Source organism: Schistosoma haematobium, chromosome 3 (genome assembly GCF_000699445.3).
Source record: "Schistosoma haematobium chromosome 3, whole genome shotgun sequence".
Taxonomy (NCBI): Eukaryota; Metazoa; Platyhelminthes; class Trematoda; order Strigeidida; family Schistosomatidae; genus Schistosoma; species Schistosoma haematobium.
Window position 1 is genome coordinate 33,357,594 of NC_067198.1, and position 21,327 is coordinate 33,378,920.

Here is a 21,327-nt window from a genome sequence, read left to right on the forward strand (position 1 = left end):
AAACCAGAAGTGAGTTGTATAGCTTTGTCGAACTTCGTGATTAAGGTTGAGCAAGGCATTTTGAGTTATTAAATCTCTTCCATTGTTCAGTGTATCTGACTTTATTGCAAATGTGAAGGCGTTTATCCGTCGCTTTCTGTCGAATAACTCATTTATGCTCTAAGTTAATTGTTATATACGGTAAAACTTGTATACAGGATATACTCAAAATACTTAACAATAAAGTCCAGATTTTTAAAAACTTTTAGTATTCAATATGTTATCGTTAATACGTTAGCCAATCACGAACTATGTAATGGAATCCTAATTGCGGAATGTTTGGTGTTGTGAAAATTCTTTAAATAAAACCAATGGAATTCATATATGTAATAACTGATTCTTTTCAATAAACGGTGAAATTAAAGAAAGTAGATGAACTATCTGTTTGATACAAATAATCTGATCTAAACAGGTGGGGACTGTACAAGGCTTGTTATTCACCATGTACAAATTTAGTGCCTAGATTAACAAAGACATACTTGTTATAGTATTAGATAAGCCAAATGATTTGATGTGCTCTGACAAACAAATGTTAAGATTGGAGTTATTGTGTAACAAACAGAAGTAGACTCAATGGCAAAGCAGTTTTCTCGAGTGTCTAAAGTATTCAGGACACCTAAAAAAAATTGCGAATCGATATTATCCGCAAACATTTAACAAATTTTGAAATGGCACAACCGAAATCAAGATTTTGAACTGTATCTCATCACAAGTATCGATGGAATTAATTTCTAGTAAACCACTTATCAATAACACATATTATTCCGTTGAATTTAGTGTCACTTTTTAACTTCTAGTGGGTCTTATCCAAATGATCGAGTTCTTTTTTTCTATCATATTGAATACCTCTTTTTCTTAGTTCTTCATTAACATCAATATATAACCATACGATATTGTTTTAACCGAGTGTTTTCTTGTAAATATCCTTATAAGTTTATTTTTAGATCAGTAGAATGATGATGGAGAGAGAATGAGAGTAATACAAATCACTAATTTATTCAAATTATACATTACGATAATTGTCATTATTATTCAGTATGTTTGTATTATATTTATTATTCAAAAAAATAAGTATAAAGCAACATTGTTTCTCACTTAGAAATTGAGAACTGTTTAGTACACAAGCAATACTATCAACTGGTTCATAATAATAATAATATTATTATTATTATTGTTATTATATATTTAGAGAATTCATCATCTGAAATATTTGGTCAGTAATGAATTGCTATGGATCTCAAATGCTTTCTTTTACATTACAATAGACGAGTAATTTGAACTCCAATAGCTGAACAGACATAGTGAATTCACTTTAATGATACCACTTTGAATTTCCATGGAAAATTTTCATTCTTGTTATGTTTTCTTTTAAACTACTATTATCATTACAAATAATGAACAATGGTGTACAATTTTATAATCTATTCGTGTTTTCATTGTTGTATTGTATCAAGAGACTAAAGTATTTTGTTATTTATTACGTAATTACAAGAATGTAAAGAAATAAATTGAAGTTTTAAAGTTGAATAATTTTTTGAATTAAATGTTCAGTGGTTTATTGGACTATTTTTTCTTTAGTTTGTTAATAGTCACTGGTTTCAACGTGATGATCTTGGTGTGTTTATCATAATCACCATCAGGAACAATAATAATTCTGAAGGTGATTTTGTTGTTGTCGTTGTTGTTTTTGTTGTTAAATTCAATTATATTTTTAAGTCATATTAACAAAAGAATCATAATCAAGGATACATGATGTAACAGAATTCGTAGAAATATTATCATTCCATTGATTAGCTGTTCTGATAAATTTTTGTTTATCAAATAATGTTGAATATTGTAGTTCACTAAAATTAATTTTACTATTGTCATCATTTTGTTGTAAAGTTTTTTCATCGTTGGAATATGATAGAGTTTTCGATTTTTTTGTTTTCATTCTACGATTTTGAAACCATACTTTTACCTTGATTATATGTAAGAAAAAATAAATCACATAAATTACCATTAAACAAACTTTAAATTGTGATTATTGTACTTTATGGGTAGAACTTTGCCTGGAGCCTCTCTTGAGCTACTGCCGGTCCCAAGTCCGGATAAAGGAGGAGGGTTGGACTTGGGGTTAGCAACCACACCTCATAGGAAACTAACTCGCTAAAAAACGCTAACCAGAAAAAACAATTCAAACCACTTAAACTCTGCCCTGGGAGTTAGAAGGTCTTCATTTAGAAGAGTTATGACACCTGATGGTGAAAATCGAGTTCCTTCGGAAGTCACGAGGCTGATGTCCCTTCTAACAACCAGAGCAACCATTAATTTAGGTACATGGAATGTTCATACAATGTGGAAGACCAGGAGTCTTCCAGATTGCTACAGAAACTTTTATTATTAAAAAAGACATGGTAAGAGTACAACTCTGGAGATTGTTTAGTAATCGAGTATACACGTAATTCCATTTGAATTCATTAAGCTATTGATTCACAAGTAGTTTCATATGTATCAATTTACCCCCGAATGTAGTATATACCTATCTAAATCTATTATGTACTGTATAATATAGTTTTGCATCTATGAATTTTAGAGTTTGACCAAAGAACACATTGCGCCGGGAATTCGAGGCAGACATCAAAGGAATGAATAGCAACTGGAATGGAGATTCTAGGACGGAGCTGTTTATAGAATCCTCGTCGATGGCCTTTGCTCCACAGGTAAGAGGGTTAAGTAACTTAGTGAGTGATCTTTATATAAATGAATTTCGTGTGTTCTAATATCAGTATGAGATAACCAAACGACTTAAAAATCAAACTTATAAGGAACTTATAAAGTAACTAGTCTGCCAAACTGATCTACTAAAACTTATTAAAAATATACTACTAAGTGAACTTCAGTGTCGTTGAATTTCTCTGATTTTCAAAAACTACTAGATTATGCATCAGTAAATAATCTGCTTTTATTTGAAACCATGTAAGCATTTTGAATAAATCATCATAATCATTATACTGATGGAAGAATAATATTTCAGTGGAGGAATCTCAGTGTCAAAACTTTTATATATTATTCAGGATAAATTACATTGAAATAATTTCTCCGTAGTTTTCAGTTTATGATAACTTGTCATACAATGATGATTTTAATTAGGAGAACTTAATATTTGTCTGAGGTTCTCTCAAGAAGTCGAAAATGTCTAAATGAATCTGAGCTAATCAAGTTGCTTTTTTAAAACTTACAGTATTTTCTGTTGTATAAGTAGTAACGTTTAATTTAATATGTAGTTGATGACTGTCATGGTGTCAGATTGAGATTGTGAGAGCTTATCTGTTAACCACAAGAAATGTAAACATTTGTAGATCAGTCGTTGTCATTCAATTGGATTCTTTTTTCACCATCCAAAGCAATTGTCTACAAGTATCGAAATCATGTTCGATACTTGTAGTATTTACGCGTACATTTAGCAATACATCACAACCTCCTTGCTTTAATAAATTCACTTATTGCTCACAGTGCATAACAGTCCCTATGCTGTTCGAACTTTTAATGTTCTAGAAAGTTCCTTAGATGTTGAATCATGTTTGTTCTTGGATGATCTGATTGGTGAACTTATTACTAATCGTAATATTATTTTAGGAACTTTCAGTTGTTTTAAAAAAACAAATAACAACATAATTAAAGCTTTTTATATTTTCATCATCTTATTGTTTTTCGAGTTCAACTGTCGAAGGTTGTACGAATTTAAAAATCTTCTGAGAAATCAACATCACAAGCATTCAGTGTAATCTCCATTGAAATTTCAAATTAAATGAAATAAATCTGTTGTGTATATAGCTGTTGACTGGAAAATGAATAAAACAGTTTGTTGTAATAAATCTGATGTATCCTTGTTTTGATCAATTTTACTACTAGTGAATGTTGTTAATTTAGAAAATCTTGAATGAGAAAAGATTTAAACCAGTTGTCATTTAACTATCGATATGGAATCCTAAATAAATATTTTTTTCAAAACCTAATTACTACTCAAATCTCAATATTTTTTTTAATCGCTGTATACGTTGTCTTAGTTCTGTGTGTTTAAATCATACACAACTGTCATTTAATTTCAAAGTAAATTTGATAATTTCATACAAAAGACATTCATAAAACTAACCATAAAAGTCAGTAATTGACAAACTATCTATGAAGGAAATAATTTTACTATAGATTGTTCTGTAATAAATACTTCTTGTTCACATATCAAAAGAAATGATATCTTGTGTTTATTAGTTGATATTAATTTATGAACTATACAGACTACAAGAGCTGAAGATCATGAGTTCGATCCTTGAATACTCACTGCTGAAGAGTCTCATAATAAGATTAAGCAGCTGTCTAGTGCTTCTTGACTGACTAGTGCTTCTAGCTTTATTCAATTCATTCTATAAAACTACAAAAATGTATAATTAATGTAAATATATAAATGATATACATTTGATAAATTTTGTAACATAATCTCACTTGTCTTTCACTTAATTGTAATTTATTGGAAATTTCCCACCTTCTTTGACGAGTAACATATGGCATTAATGCATATTCTTTTTCTAATATCATTATTTGATTTCTTGAATAAGGTTTCCTTGATTTTCTTCTAGATTGACCGACTTTTAAAAAGAAACATTGAATGGAAATGATCTATGTAGATGTTTTTCACATATTAAAACAAGTTTTTCTAGTCCCTAATTTAAATGTTACCGTTATCAAATAGCAAACATCAAAATCTTTATAGTACTGGTAAATTTACTAATTCCATATTGAAGATTCTGAATCCTTGGTTGAAATTTATAATGTATATTTTTACTGGGAAATAAATTTGTTGAAATATGCACGGTAAAATCTCTGGGGAGAGTCGACTCTTCCTCTACAAATGCACTCACATGGCTACGTGTATACAGCCACTGTCATGGAAGTCCTACTCACTGCCTTCTCACGGTGGGGCTGTTGCTTACGAAATCGAGAGTACGAAAAGTGAATATCCGGTGCTTTAAACGGATTGGTGGACACGGAGGGGAGTTGGAAAACCATGTTTCCAAATAAATGGTGCACATGGACTCCAGGATTCTTAGGTAACTAATGGCGTATAAACTTATTGTTAGTCACCGGCTACCATGGTACTGCATCTTCTAACGTTACTCCACTGCCTTGTGGATTAAACCTTTAAGTAATAGGCTCTGAGTGCAGCCCCCTATGGAAAACACCTGCTTCGGTTTGGGCACCCGGTCACTACCACAGCCCTCACACAAATCGATAATGACTACTGCTAGTCACGTTGTTACTGTGTGGCGCATAGGTATTTTTTGCCCCTTTGTACCAATATTTGTGTGTTCCAATAAATAAATAACTTCATAAACACATGTAGAATATGATAGGAATGTCATCAAATACATTTAATCTAATGGATTATCTATCTAAAGTTTTGTAAAGAGCTATAACTAGTAAACTTTTAAAAACTCAATCAATCACTGAATTTATACTTTTAAAACTCGAACAAACAACCACATGAATAGATTGATATCGATGTGACAGTATAACCGCAAGAACAGTAACAGAATTTTTTATCAATGATGATTCATTTTAAATATCTTTCTTTTGTTAAAGTATGATATACAAGTTATCTTAGTACTGAAAAATATCATTTATTGAAAGATGATCAATGGCCAAGAATGTATATTACTTCTTATTTTTAAATGTAAATGTATATATTTATAGTCTAACTAATTGGTAGTCTTGAAGTTTGTATCACCCAATCACCTTATTTAGACAGCTATTGGAAACTAGGAAGAATCGGACGGTTATTGTCTTCTCTTATGAAACCTCTTGGCAGTACACATACATGGCTGCATAGGGGATCGGAATCGAGACATTCAGGTATTGCAACGAATATTTAGCCTTTACACCACTTTATTGGTACTCTATTGCTTATATTTTTAACTTCAGTCAGTTCACAATATTATACACTCATCATCAAATGCCAGTAGTAAATAACTGTCTTACTTCCGAAGTGGTTGAATCCACTGATCATGAGTACTCACTAGAAATCCAGGTATTACCCTTCGAAAAATTCACTAGTGAGCACGGTATTGTTACTAGAATAGTGGCTTTATTGTGCTTGCTGCTTTTCATAGTCTGCATCACGGAATGACTTTAATTAGTTAACTGAATTTCAACTCCAAATGAAAATACTGCTAAAAGCATTATAAACGAATAAACTATGTTACCGATTATCAAATCCAGCTCTTCTATTCATAATTGACTAGTTTGAAAATTATCAGCGATCAATGATAACTGAATAATTGGTTGCTGTTATGATATATTCTTAGGAATATAAGCTATTCACATGACTGAAGCTTACAGCCTCTCGTCTTTTCATTATCGTGATACCATTAAGTTGGTCAGTTTGTTTTCCTAACTCCAATTAACTATTCACACGTAACGAGTCGTTCTACATATAGTTATGTACATTTAAATCATATCTCAAATACATGTAAATAATACGAATGATTTCATGCACAAGCTTAACTAAATTAACACAGAATAGCAGTTATCAGGAAACCTGGGTCCAGAATTTCCTGTCGATTATTTCCAATCACCTAACGTCATAACTTCCTATATTTATAAACATCGAAATATTGACTTAACAATAAATCGAAAATAATACAACCGTAAAGATATTCATCTTGGGAACATTTGATATCTCCTTAACTATTCTAATCTTTAAGTATTCATTATATTACCTTAAAGTTCTGAAATCAATTCCTAATATGATAATGAATACAATCTGTTTAGAATTTCTATACTAAGATTTAATCGGTATATTCTTCTTCTTTGATTTTCAATTGTATCCCAAATAAGATTAATCAATAATAACTTACTATGATCATTGGTTATTGTTGTTTTATAATTGTATATTGAATCAGTTTTATTATGATAATCCTTTAAATTATAATTACAATCAATTTCCCATTTATTAATATTATTTTTTAATTGATTATCCTCATTGGTTGTTAAAAGGCATAAATTATCATTTGGTACATTCATTATTACATTTTTAACCATGGATGTTAAGGAATTTCTATGTTCAATTGAATTATTATTATTATTATTTAATAGATAATTATTAGAAACATTAAAATATCCTTTAGGATTATTAAATTCATGAAAATCATAAAAATGATGAACAGATTTTGATGGACTATTTGGTTTCATATAAGAATCAATTATTGTTTGATCTGAATGAATGAAAGAATGATTTGTTGAACCATAAATAGAGTTTAAAAAATTATTGCCATTTTTTAAATAGTTTATCCCTGATGGTGTATTCATTATTCTTTTACTTTGTTTGTTTTTTTGTTGTTCTTGTTGTTGTTGGTGGTCGCGGTGGTGGTGGTGGTGGTTGTGATGGTGGTAAATTTGAAATCAATTCAATTATTGTGTAATGTTTGAATAAAAGAAAAATTTATTTATACATTGTATTCTTCATAGATTGATAATTAGCTTAAGAACAAATAAAAATTAACAAATACTCAATTGTTATGCCAGATTTGTTTAAAGTAAACCACCACAACAAACATATATAATACTTTATAGGCTAGAAAACAGGAATTTTAAGTTAATCGATAACCAAAATTTCACTGTTTGAAATCATGACTCATAATATCTAAAATCTCCACAAAACTCTTTCTGATAATAATCATCTGCTCGCTAGTGACTGACTTCAAGAGATACTCCTGGAGTTCTAGTGAGAAGCCGTTACCAGTTGAGTTCAACCAAGTCTGTTGTGAGATATCAACTCACCGAAGACAATGGTGTACGGTGGCGCAACTTCGTGAATTGATTGAAGTTAGACATTAACACTATTGGATGGCGGCCAGCTCAGTGGTCTAGTTGGTTAAGGGCCTGGCGCGAGACTGATAAATCCTGGGTTCGAATCTCTCGGGGCGAGGGCGGGATCGTGGATGCGCACTGCTAAGGAGTCCCATACTAGAACGAAATGGTCGTCCAGTTCTTCCAGGTTTTCCATGGTGTTCTAGCTTCAATTGACTCATGATTTCAAACAGTGAAATTTCTAAAATCTCCACAAAACCCTTTCTGATAATAACCAAAATACCATTAATTATCAATTCTTAAACCTGATAGTCAACAATTTCTGACTTCAATTACTAAATTTCCTATCAGAACAAAACCATAATTCGATATGTCGTAGTTCCCAATTGTTTCATGGTCACTGTTAATCTGTGATGAACGAAGACTACGTCAGAGGAAGATCTATTAATTGTATTATTCAAAATCATATACTGATTTGTAAAATATAAAAATAATACATTGATACAACATTTACACTTTTTCCTTGAATTGTCTCTTACAAACTCCATCGTCTTTCCATTCCTGTTACCACCCCGATTGCTACTGTTTGATTCCTTCTGTCAGTAAGAATCCTACTTCTAGTTTCTGATACATGCTACTTATATCTGTCCGTATAAGTAGCACACACCACAGTATTATTTCATAGCTAACCCTGAAGATTGATTCCATTGTCCGTTAACAGACGTGAATACATCAACTGAATTAAAAAATAATTTACTTATCAACTGTATCAAAGTCTATAATAATCAAAAACTGATTAAACTTTTTAAGTTGGATAATGTTGAAATCATCAGATTTTGACGCTATTTTCTGCTTAAGATACAACTTTGTACCCTCACGGAAATCATATTTCTTTTTTTTAAGTGATTAGAAAAAGTTCGTTTTCTCATTCATTACCAATATCTGAAATCAAAATTTTTTTTCACTTATATATGTTGTTCTAAATACCTGGAATAACTTCATATAAAAGGCTATTACAACATGAAGTTCATTTTTGGAATTTGAACATTACTTTCAGTTATTAAAGTAGTTGGGAGTGTAAAATAGGATGATCCTATAATTTATGGACGACCTTTGAGCCACGTTAAAATGACCATGAGGATGTTCACTTATGAACTAGAATTAAACGAGCGTTATAATCCAGTGTGAGGCATTAGAATTATGATTTGTAGTTGATAGTTATCGTTAGGAATTAGATTTAGTGTTTTCATCACGAACTGACATCAACTTAAATGCCGAGACATTATTTAGCCGAATGGATGACTGAATTTTGCGCCAAAACTCAAGACTCGTTATCTTATAGGTGATTGATTCGTCCATAAATTATAGTCTCTCCTACGCCTGATATCTGAATGAGTGAATAAATGCCCAAAGTTTACGTAATAAAATAAAAATTTACACAGAAACACTTTACTCAATGTGAAATTAGTTTTTTCAAAAGTACAGTACAAAGGCTATATAACAAGTATTAGTAATAATAATACTGAAAAAAACAGTCTCAATTTAAAATAACCAATTAAATAATTATCATTGCTCACTACGTGAATGTCTTGGAAATATTCTTGATTCAAAAATACTAATATATATACATGCAGGTGAAGATAGTCAGTGTGGCAGAAGCCTTTGCATCAATAGGCCTCAACATATACAATGGAAAATGCAAGATACTCAAATACATCGCGGAGAGCACCAACCCAACCACACTTGATGGAGAAGCCCTGGAAGAGGTGAAAACCTTTAGGTACCTGGAATGTATCATCGATGAAGGATAAAGATCTGATGCAGACGTAAAGGTGAGGACTGGCAAAGCAAGAGCATCATTTGTACAATTGAGGAACATATGGAACCAAAAATAACTCAACCAACGTCAAAATCAGAATCTCCAATACGAACATCAAGACAGTTCTGCTGCGTGGAGCTGAATCTTGGAGAACTACTATGACCATTATCAAAAGATTACAGGTTTTTATAAACAAAAACACACTGAAGCAGACATCAAAAGGATGAATAGCAAACGGATGATGATAAATTGTGAAGTCTATATCTTAATCGGTTCTTATTTTTAATTTTTTTCAATAAAACAAAACAGTTTAGTATAACCCTTATTTCAATTAAATTAAAAAATTCTTTAGGATTTAAATAATTAAATTTCAATATATCACGAATAGATTTCAGTCGGATTTTGAACCGTTGATTATAACCTCGTGGTGGAGTTCAGCTACTACGAGTGTGAGACAGTTACCCACTGAAGAGGACTGTAGATGGTCTCTCAATATAGCGGATTGATTAAAGTTAAACATTAATATCACCATATGTCGTCCCAGTGACTTAGATATTAGGCGTCCGTATGTTAGACCGAAAGTCCTGGGTTCGAATCCCACCTGAAGAATCGTGGATGCGCACTGCTGAGGAGTTCCTTATCAAGACGAAACGGCCATTCAAAGCATCCAGGTTTTCACTGGTGGTCTAACATTGATCGATTGATGATTTTAATGAAATACATTTGTTTTTATTTAAAAAATTTTTATATATAGACATATTGAAACATACCTTACAAAATATTCTTTTTATTGTGGTTTCATGTTACCTTAATTATTTTTTTAAAAAGATGTATGAATATGAACCCCATTTTTCAAAATGTCTTGATCATTTATTGCAATTTAATGAAGCGCAATAAACCTATATATATATATATATATATATATATATATATATTTACACCTTCAGTAAACTGTCATTCAACACTTTTCTATAGTTTCTCACCTATCTAATAATTACTATAATATTTAGGTGAAATATAATTAGATGATAAGCTGTAAATCAGGTAGAATATTTATACTGAAATAACACAGTCATTAAATAATTATATGATAAATATTTATTCCTAGTATAGGGGTTGTGTAGATTATTAAGTTTTTGATTGAGACCATGAACCTATTGATGTTAGACCACCTTTGAAAACCTGGAAGCACTGGACAGCCGTTTCGTCCTATTGTGCGACTCCTCAGCAAATTCGTGGATTGGTTGAAGTTAGACATTAACACCACTGGATGCCGCCCCAGTGGTTCAGTAGGTTAGGCGTTCGCGCGCGAGACCGAAGGTGCTGGGTTCGAATCCCACAAGCGGGATCGTGGATGCGCACTGATGAGGAGTCCCACAATAGGACGAAACGGTCGTCCAGTGCTTCCAGGTTTCCAAATGTGGTCTTACATCAATCGGTTCATGATCTCAATGAAAAAATATTTATTCGATGCAGTGTTTATTTTTACCCCATTAGCACAGAGATTACAGTTCATTCAAGTATTATTTTGACACTTACCCGTGTTTTCTGCTAGATCTATGCAAAAAGTTCTAAATGATCCTATCAAGCACAATTAATCAATGAAAGACTTATTCTACATTATATCCTGTTAAATATTGAGGGACTCATTGTTTTCTTTTAGACAAATCTATCAATAATATTGTGAATATCAGTATTTAGCATAGAGAGTTTTAATGAATTCGAATTTGATAATAATCTTCTCTCGCAATTTATGGCTTATCATATATTTAACTGTTGATCAATGTCATCCTGTAGATGCTTCGAGTATTATTCATGGATCCAGATATACTTGTGGAACTAAGTATTTACATAGAACTTTGAGTAGTTTTTACGAGATTTTAGAAGTAGATTACTTTAAGTTTACACCTGATAAGAAACAAAGCTTGATGAATAATGGACAAATCTTTCAAAATTGTTTTCAAACAAAGAATGTCATGATTAACTTCTATTCTTTCTAATCAATTAGGATTCCATGTTTCAGACTTGTATACATAAAATTCCTAACCAATCTCCTCTTGCTTAATAATGATAACTATTTCAAAGAGATTACGCTTAATATCGAACCTCACGTTTTTCCAAAACCACTAATTTTTAACTAGGCACAACCTATTGTTTGGTAATTTAATCCAGGGGTCATAACTACTTATTTTGACTTTAGTAGTATATTTATTTACTTTCCATTTACTCGTTTTTTGCTACTGATATAATAAGTTGTGATTACAAACCCTTTTCGTTAGAAGAGAAAATATTTCTGATCAAAGCAAAAAACAACAAGGTTTTCAGAATTCATTCTGTTTCGCCGTTTCTCATCAGCTGCATACAACCTAAAATTACAACTATAAATATAATTATTGACAAATGTTTAGTATACATTAGTTTATGAAGTTTAGATAGATGTTCAAAGTATAAACAAAATCATAATGATAAGAAAAATAGGGATATAAAGTGTATGAATAAAAATGGTTAAGATTGATGTGTATTTATATTCTGGAAATTAATAATTCAAAGGTTATGTAAAGGTAATGAAATGAATAAATGATTGGATAATCGCTCAAAACGATAAAATTAACAAATATCTGAACATCAGTGAGATTATGTGGGAGACAAATATCGGAACGAGGGAGATCTGATGCAGTCATAAAAGCGAGGATTGGCAGAACAAGGACTGCATTCCTACAGTTGAAGAATATATGGGACTCAAAAAAACTGACAACCAACATCAACGTCAGAATCCTCAGTACGAACGTCGAGACAGCCTTACTGTACGAAGATGAAACGTGGAGAACTACTACAGCCATAATCAAAAAGGTACAAGAATTTATAAATAGCTTTTGCGCAAGATACCTAATATCCGTTGGCTGAATACCATCATCAACAAACTACTGTAGGAGAGGACAAATTAGTTTCCACCTGAAGAAGAAATAGGGAAGAGACGTTGGAAATGGATAGGACACATATTGAGGAAAGCATCAAAATGCATCATGAGGCAAGTGTTAACTTGAAGTCCTGAAGGGAAACGGAGAAGAGGAAGGCCAAAGAACACACTGCATCGAGAATTAGAAGCAGACATGAAAAGCATGAATAGCAACTGGAAAGTATTTCCCAAGACAGAGTTGGATGAAGAGTGCAGATGGGAAGCCTATGCTACCCCACGATGGATAACATGTGTTAGTAAGTAAGTATATCGTCATCTAAGTTTATTTATATCATACTAACTGATTAAATTCATTTTGTCGTACTTGATATTTTTATACTACCTTTTAATATGTAAATACAATTCATTTAACACTTTTATACTACCATTCTTATACACTATATACCTATTTCACTGTAACATCATATTCAATAATAGACACAGATAATTATTGTTTGTATTCATAATGATTGAAATGTTTCTATATTTTGATGATTAACTTTTGAATGACAGATAATGATCGTAAATAATAACTGTGAAATACTAATTACTTAGATAGGTCATTTATAATAAAGTACAGAGAACTAGTACGTTGTAGATTGGATATTCAGTTAACGTATCATTGGCAAATATTATGTTTATAATTTTTATAAACTATGGAATATTTTGATTTGTTGTTGTTGTGCATTCAGTACTGTAGTCCTATAGTCTTTGCCAATGTGCAACATCGATGCATCAACAAATCTTGGAAGTCCATTTTTGGTTGCTGTTGCACAGGTGAATATACGCCGGGATTCGTAGACTTAGAATTCGTCTTTAAACCACCCTAACTTCGACTGTGTAGATTTAAACGAACTGTTAACTGTGAAAAGTTGGTCTTAACAGCACTGTAAGCTCACCTTTTTTGAATTTCTAAACGCAAACATTCAAACTTAAAATAATATTATTCAGCAGTCCGTGCCGGAGAATATTAAGCCAGATAGTTACGAAACACTTGTAAATTGGAATCTCAGTATTTGATACCCATTGAAGTAAACGGTACTGATAACTTTGATGTTCACGATGTAATATTCAGTTAGTTGAATGTGTAAACTTACAACCTATTGTTTGGCAGTTCAATTTGAGGCTTATAACTACTTGTTTTGACTTCAGTAGTATATTTATTTGCTTCCCATTTTGAAACAACTTTTTAAGATGAAAAGTAGATAAATGCTGTTAATTATTCTCAAGTGAACATTCAGAGTGTTAAATAGTTAGAAGAAAGAGCAGAATGAATCTTGTACAAATAATGGTTGTTGTTAAAACTAGATATACACTTTCACCGCACTCCAAAGCCATCCCATTAAAACATAGATCATATAGATTTCACTAAACACGTTATTAACATACATTGACAATGCAGTCAGTGTTTAAAAAATGGTCAACAAATATTACACTCCAGTTCATAACCCGTTGGTTTGCATTCAATGAAGTTTAGTTGTATTAATAAAGGGAATGAACTCCGCCATATTGGTTGGAGTATATCGTTTGAAGTTTAAACCGTGAGTATTACGATCAAGATATTTAAACTTGCTGGTTAATATCCAAAGAGAAACTGTGATAAAAGTTTTTCAACACTGCGGTTATACTATAAAGCTGGACATACAAAATTGTAAATAAAATAATTTTTCACAGAACACTCATTTTATGCTAATTATCACCGTTTTTAGAAGATTTCTTCGTATTTTCCCAGTAAAAATAAATAAAAACTGATCCCGTATTCAATTAAGCTCCACTGTACTGTGATTATGATTCACTTCAAATCGAAAAACTAACAATTTTCTAAAAAACATCAAGTTAGATTATCAATGTCTGTAATTAGATATGTCAAATCGGTAGTTTTTTCACAAAGATCAAAATCATTTATGCTCATATAACTGAAGACTTGTCTGTGTTTAATAGTAAAAACTATGGAAACAGTCATTTGTGAAGTTATATATTCATAAACCAAATAATTTTCCACTCTTAACAGAATTATTTTCAGTATGATATGTAGCTACTTAATTCAATCTTTAGTAGTATATTTACCAAATAATATATTTTTGGGCGAATCACGTAGGCTCCAAGAATAAAAATATTGACTGAGCAAGAGGTTATGAAGGGACGATACTTTTTTACAAAGACTTATATTCAACAAACGGAATACCCCCTGTTATTCAAATTAGTTGTCAACTTCAAATGGCATTCACTTCACTAGTGAAACGCAAATCAACAAATATCTTCATTTTATACATATATTTTTATAAACATTATTTACAACCCCAGCTAACTCTAAAATATAGACAATGATATATTTGAATGGAGATTACTACTGGTTAGTTTTTCGGTCATTTTATTTCTTTGGCAACTTAAATAAAGTCTTTATTAAAGCATAAAACCACACAGATATAAATTTGTGGTAATATTTTTATCAGATAGTGAAACTAATTACGAATTGTCCTAGATAATTGTCGTTCACCATTTTTTCGTAAATTAGGTCACTCCGACTGTTCAAATAAAGTTGACCAGAACAATGCATCATTTTTCTACTATACCCCACCCGCACTTCAATTTCTGCAGTTAAATCCAAATGTCTGACTTATTTTTCAAGAAGGAAAGATGATAGAATGAATTATCAGTTCAATTCCTATAGTAAATGAGATTCTTACGAGTGCGCAATACTGGCTGAAATTAGGCTTGGTTTTCTCGGGAGACAAATATCTATAATAATGAACGAGTTCGTGCACATATTTGGGTTCGAGTCATTCAGTAGAAACTTCCTAGTCATTCTGGGTTTTATCATACAAGTAACAGGTTGAGCTGTCATGCAGCAAGAGTAAATATCAGTATGAGACTGTGACAACTGCCGAACACATCATAAATTCTCTACTTAATATATATGTAATGGTTTGAGTGTTCCAACTGCTGAGGTTGAGGACTGTACTCGATCAGTCTCTATTAGTATATATGCATCCATTTTTACTAAAACTTATAACTAAAGACACTGTCGAGGCAACTTGCCTAATATGCACACATGCCAGTAGAGACTGATTGAATATATTTATATATATGACTTCATACACGTTGAACGAGTTGGTGGCTACCTGGACTTTATAATTCAGTCCGAAATGGGTGAGTATTCGTAACAAAAGGTTATCGGTTCAAGCCTCACTACTAACACTAACACTGATATGCTAGTATATCCAATTGGCGAGTTGCAAATGGGATAAAATATGTCATCTGGACTCCATTACTAATCACAAGATATCTTTTAAAATCAGGTCTCATATCATCGGGTTTACCATACCTTTTAAGTATGCTACAAGTAAATTGCAAGTATACAGTGCGCAAAGTGCATGCAGCCGAATACATATGATCACAGATGTGACGAAAAACTGGATCGACAGCTAAACTATTTAACTAATAGATTCGTTATTTTAAAACATAAATCGATCTCCATTAAACTATTTGTTTTCAATCAGCTTTCCAGTACTCCTACTAATAAAATACTGTTTCCTACCTGCTGCATCCTATCCGTTTTTGACATTATTACTATCGTAGTGAAGGAGAACACAGGTGAGGACAACCGAATTATATTTTGCACATCATTACAGAGTTACTTGGTAAAATAGAAGAACCTAATTTGCAAAATGTTCAATAATTGTCTCGGACTTTATTGTTCTTGCATTTCTATACTGATTGCTTTCTATTCCCGTTCTTCCTTTCTTGATCTTCCCAATCTTCTGCTGCCAGACATTACATTGCTGAATCGCGTTGTATACTACTTATGTCAATATAAGTAGCACGCATCACACTATGTTCCCTTGCATTGTTCATTAACATTGCTGTACTTTGAAAAATATTCATCTGTGATTATACATTTTGTTTACATCATATACGTTACATCACTAACATATTTTGTGACATCAGCTTATGAATCTCATCTTTTCAAATAATCTACTCATAATATTTCAAATACTATATTCATTTTATATCATTCTAATTGTCCCTGTAAATTAGTATGTATTTTGCAGTTATTTACTGGATGTATCTATTATATTACGTAACGAATAATGTTCAATGTTAATATAATGTAACACTATTTATCAATTCGAACACATTAAAACGAAGTATGAAGTTTCTCATAATTGTCAGTAAATTAGAGATATATCTATTTTTATTAGGAATAAGATGGTTTTGGATCATTTAGTTGTAAACTAAGTAGACAAAAGTTTCTTATTTACTCTTATTGGAAATTTACGCAAGTATTTCACTTAGTATTATTCCATATATATTTGACAATTATTACATCCTCTCCCAACGTTAAATGTATCAGGAGATATAAGTATGGATTCAAAGTTTTGTCAGACTGTAAAGCTAAATTTAAGTATAAAATCTGAAAGTCAGTCGAATTGTTAGTTTCCAGTTATAAAAATAAAAAATTAAGGTAATTAATAAGCGAAGTGATAATACTGAACTTTAGTTTAACTTACCGCACTATGAAATTGTCTTTAACTGGATGTTTTCCATGGTAACTTGAAGAAATGTTAAACAACAGTGGGTGATTTTTTGTATCAGGTATAGTCTACCAAAATATTTTATATTTAATGTATTAATTAAATCTGGTACTTACTTACTTACTTACTTACTTACTTACTTACTTACTTACTTACTTACTTACTTACTTACTTACTTACTTACTTACTTACTCACTCACTTCACTTCACTTCACTCACTCACTCACTCACTCACTCACTCACTCACTCACTCACTCACTCACTCACTCACTCACTCACTCACTCACTCACTCACACTCACTCACTCACTCACTCACCACTCACTCACTCACTCACTCACTCACTCACTCACTCACTCACTCACTCACTCACTCACTCACTCACTCACTCACTCACTCACTCACTCACTCACTCACTCACTCACTCACTCACTCACTCACTCACTCACTCACTCACTCACTTCACCACTCACTCACTCACTCACTCACTCACTCACTCACTCACTCACTCACTCACTCACTCACTCACTCACCACTCACTCACTCACTCACTCACTCACTCACCACTCACTCACTCACTCACTCACTCACTCACTCACTCACTTACTCACCACTACTTACTTACTTACTTACTTACTTACTTACTTACTTACTTACTTACTTACTTACTTACTTACTTACTTACTTACTTACTTACTTACTTACTTACTTACTTACTTACTTACGCCTGTTACTCCTCGTGAAGGAGCATAGGCCGCTCACCAGCATTCTCCATCCAACCCTGTCCTGGGCAATCCTTTCCAGCTCCTTCCAGTTCTTATTCATCCTTTCCATATCTGCTTTTATTTCCCGACGTAATGTGTTCTTTGGCCTTCCTCTTTTCCACCTTCCTGCAGGATTCCAAGTTAGGGCTTGCCTCGTGATGCAGTTTGACAATTTGCGTAATGTATGTCCATCGTCTTTTCCTAATTTCTTCTTCAGCTGGAAGTTGGTTTGTTCTCTCCCACAGAAGGCTATTGCTGATGGTATCCGGCCAATGGATGTTGAGTATCTTGCGTAGACACCTATTTATAAATACTTATATCATTTTTATGATGGTTGTTGTAATTCTCCAAGTTTCAGCTCCATACAGTAGAACTGCCTTGACGTTCGTATTGAAGATTCTCACTTTGATATTGGTTGATAGTTGTTTTGGGTTGCATATGTTCTTCAATTGTAGGAATGCGGCCCTTACTTTGCCAATCCTTGCCATTACGTCTGCATCTGAACCACCTTGTTCATCGATGATGCTTCCCAGATATGTGAAGGATTCTACATCTTCCAGAGTTTCGCCATCAAGAGTGATTGGATTGCTGTTCTTCGTTTTGAATTTGAGGACTTTGGTTTTCCCCCTATGTTGTGAGATGTGGTACTGATAATAGAATATTATATCAAATACTTCTAAAATCAACTTTATATCCCAAAGTTATTCGAAATCAATTTCTAACTTGATTAACTTAAATTAAAGAGCTTAATATCAGATTATTGTCAAGTTTATTTATTTATCATATTAAGGAGTTCTGGAAGATTTCAATCTACTTTTTATTACAATTCAATAAATTTGCTGAAATTTTATTTCATCTGATTCTCCTTAATTATGTAACATCTCTCCAGATTTAACATTAAATTATAATTTACTACCGATGGTACATTCAAAATTCATTCAGTCATAATTAATGTAGTATGTGACACAAGTTGTCACATTTGATATAAATAGGAAGAGAATAAATTATCACAATGCAAATCAAGGGATTTGAAAGAACTGTATTAATAATCATAGTAAAACCCAGAGAACTAATCTAATTTTTACCATGTTCAATTGAAATCAAGCATGCTTTAAAAAAAAGGATATATATGGAGATATTAAAAAAAAACAAGTGCATTTATGTCATTGCTATCGATTTGAAGCTATACTACCTAATGTCTCTAACATTTACTTACAAAATCTTATAGATCATAAGTTGAAATAATGTGACTATCTATAGAGTTCAGTCAAATTGTCAATGACTTTATGGAATGCTACCATATATTCTTAAAGTCAAAAGTATTTACTATACAGTCATTGTATCATATATCAAATAAGTTTGAATATAGGACAGAATATCTATAAATTATCATTTTGTAAAATAGTCTTCTAAAATATATTTATCACAATTATTAAGTAGGATATAGTTATATAAACCCATTAAATTTCAACGGTTTCTAATAAGTTGTTACCTTTATAATATATATAGACATTATATTAATCCTTCACCTATACATATTTACCATTATTACGAAATAATAAACGTATATACATAATGCAATTAATGTTATTTACCAAATTAACATGCTTGGTTATTTGTTTTCTCATATAAAGAAGAAAAACTGTAGTAAAATTGAAAGAAATAAGTATTCATGCCCTAACTATCCATAACTATTTATTATTTTCAACCAGGTCTGTTGTGAGATATCAACTCACTGAAGACAATGGTGTACGGTGGCGCAACTTCGTGGATTGGTTGAAGTTAGACATTAACACTGTTGGATGGCGGCCAGCTCAGTGGTTTAGTTGGTTAAGCGCCTTGCGCGGGACTGATAAATCCTGGATTCAAATCTCGGGGGGGCGTTATCATGGATGCGCACTGCTGAGGAGTCCCATACTAGAACGAAATGGTCGTCCAGTTCTTCCAGGTTTTCCATGGTGGTCTAGCTTTAATTGACTCATGATTTCAATCAGTGAACTTTTCATTTTAACTGTTAATTTGTAGTACACTTAATTTTAAAACTATTAAAGTTTACATTAACCTCTACAAGTAATAAAAATAATAACAAATACCCTATTAATAAATATTGACGAAAGAAAAGGTTTTCCTATGTGAAATTTCTTTACATGAATTAAGTGTAAATAGTTATTATGACATGTGAGTTTTATACTATGGATACTCATTAAATATTCGAACCATATACGGAAGAATGATTAGTTTTATAACAAGATATATATATGAATATATTCTATTTCTTCATTTAATTACAAGTTCTAGTGTGAGGCCTTGATCATTGGAGTTCAACTATGTCGGATGTGAGACACTTGCCCACCGAGGACAAAGGAAGATGGTCATGAAATAACATGTACTGATCGAAGTTAAATATTAACAGCGTTAGATGCTGGATCAATGGTCCAGATGTTAAGTGTTCATGTGCAAGGTCGACGGTCCCGCGTTTGGTTCCCTGCCGTGGGGTTGTGGGTGCGCTCTACTGAGAAGCCCCATACTAGAACTAAATGACCATCCAAGGTTTCCAGGTTTTTAATGGTGGTCTAATACAGGTCGATTCATGATTTCAACAAAATTCAATGATCTCCACAACCCGGTACTGATATATCTATCTATCTATCTATCTATCTATCTATCTATCTATCTATCTATCTATATATATATATATATATATATATATATATATATATATATATGCCTGTAAGCATACAGTTTGGCATTTCATTAGTGAGATGAAAAACATCTCCCTTATTTTTATTTGATATTTACCAAGTGAACTCAAGAATGTCGCCGCTGTGTTAGATGTAGATCGATTTCATATTCTATCAAACCTTTTAGTCAGAAAGTAACCATCTCTATTATCAATTGTTTTGCGACAACAACGTCATTGTTATTTGCAAGAGGAAAAATTGTTGAAATCCCCTCCCATTCGACTTCAGCAAAGAGAGCGAGGGAACATTTGTCGGAATTTTTTTTCACTTTAAACTTGATGAACAAATAGGGGCTGTCCGGTTTATTTCTCAGTGAACTGGACCATTCTGAAAACCAAGGAGAATAAATGTGGAACTATGTCGTGAGCTCAATGACCGTCCTTACTCATTTACCATTCATTGTTAATTTTCGGTAGTGGCCTAGTTATTCAGACCCGAAATCCCTATATCTGTAAATATGAAAGACAGTAAACCTCAAATAAGATTTAGTAACTTGAATTGATCTTTTGTTAGAGATTTGGTCTTAATTTGTTCTCATTCTCTATTTACAAAACCAAATTAGGCCAGGAGTTTGTCAGTTTCATTTATCACTAACTTCACTGAATATCACCGTGTGTCAGCCAGTGACG

General features: G+C 32.1%; 1 protein-coding gene across 1 annotated transcript; it reads right to left on the bottom strand.

Moving 5' to 3' along the window:
* Window positions 1-1,062: 1,062 nt before the first annotated feature.
* MS3_00005579 (uncharacterized protein) lies at window positions 1,063-10,565 on the bottom strand. Its single transcript, XM_051213671.1, has 4 exons — window positions 10,474-10,565; window positions 6,933-7,554; window positions 4,522-4,664; window positions 1,063-1,999 (listed from the first exon to the last, which is right to left on the bottom strand). The coding sequence occupies exons 2-4, from the start codon at window positions 7,381-7,383 to the stop codon at window positions 1,751-1,753; spliced, it is 843 nt and encodes a 280-aa protein (XP_051069668.1). The 5' UTR covers window positions 7,384-7,554; window positions 10,474-10,565; the 3' UTR covers window positions 1,063-1,750.
* Between the last annotated feature and the right edge of the window lie 10,762 nt (window positions 10,566-21,327).